General features: G+C 28.2%; 1 protein-coding gene across 1 annotated transcript in view; it reads right to left on the reverse strand.

The window, feature by feature from the left end:
* Positions 1-279: 279 nt before the first annotated feature.
* The window catches only part of LOC107486912 (delta(7)-sterol-C5(6)-desaturase-like), a 2,104-nt gene continuing 1,617 nt past the window's right edge, over positions 280-766 (reverse strand). Inside the window, exon 3 of the mRNA XM_016107484.3 lies at positions 280-566. Within this exon, the coding sequence (XP_015962970.1) occupies positions 280-566 (287 nt within the window). The remainder of the gene's footprint in view (positions 567-766) is intronic.

Raw genomic sequence — 766 nt, forward strand, 5'->3', positions numbered from 1 at the left:
AATAAAAAATATTTTAATTTAAATTTTTAGGATAAAAAATTTCATAACGGTTATCATTATTACAACATATATAGATCATATACAAATTAGAGCTTATTACCATACACAATCTAATAACTTATTGTATTATCACCATATGAAGAGTAGCATAACATAATTTTAAAGGAACCCAACATATATTAGACTTTATTAGAAACAAATAATTAGGAACCACGGGTATATATATAAGCAATCAAGTATGAATGTCATAAAATTTCACCTTATTAATTATTAGATAGATTAATCTTCCTTATGATCATGAGGTTCAACAAGAGTCCCAAACATCCAATGCATCCATATAGTGAGGTGGCCATAGTTATGGCGATATGTCACGTGATGAACAGTGTGATAACCAGAACCCATTATAGGCCAAAATTTTGCATTAATGCAATCATGAATGCTTGCTGTCCAAATGCCTTCCATGAACAAGATCACTAAATGTGTTGAAAAATGCATAGGCACAATGAACAGAGCAATGCTATGTGGTAATGCCTGCAATATCCCATCAAGTGGGTGCAACGCCATCCCTAACACATACATATACATTCACAAAAGTTGTTAATTAATTTGAGTTCATATGGATTTAATTTTCACCTACAGTTAGTATAAATTAATTTATATAAATTATTGATTATGTATTATTACATAAACAAAAATAATTAATTTTAAAAAGTTATCTAAACTCATATTATATACACATTTCATAGACCAATTAAGATATAGTTTG

This window comes from Arachis duranensis, chromosome 4 (assembly GCF_000817695.3).
Source record: "Arachis duranensis cultivar V14167 chromosome 4, aradu.V14167.gnm2.J7QH, whole genome shotgun sequence".
NCBI classification, from domain to species: Eukaryota; Viridiplantae; Streptophyta; class Magnoliopsida; order Fabales; family Fabaceae; genus Arachis; species Arachis duranensis.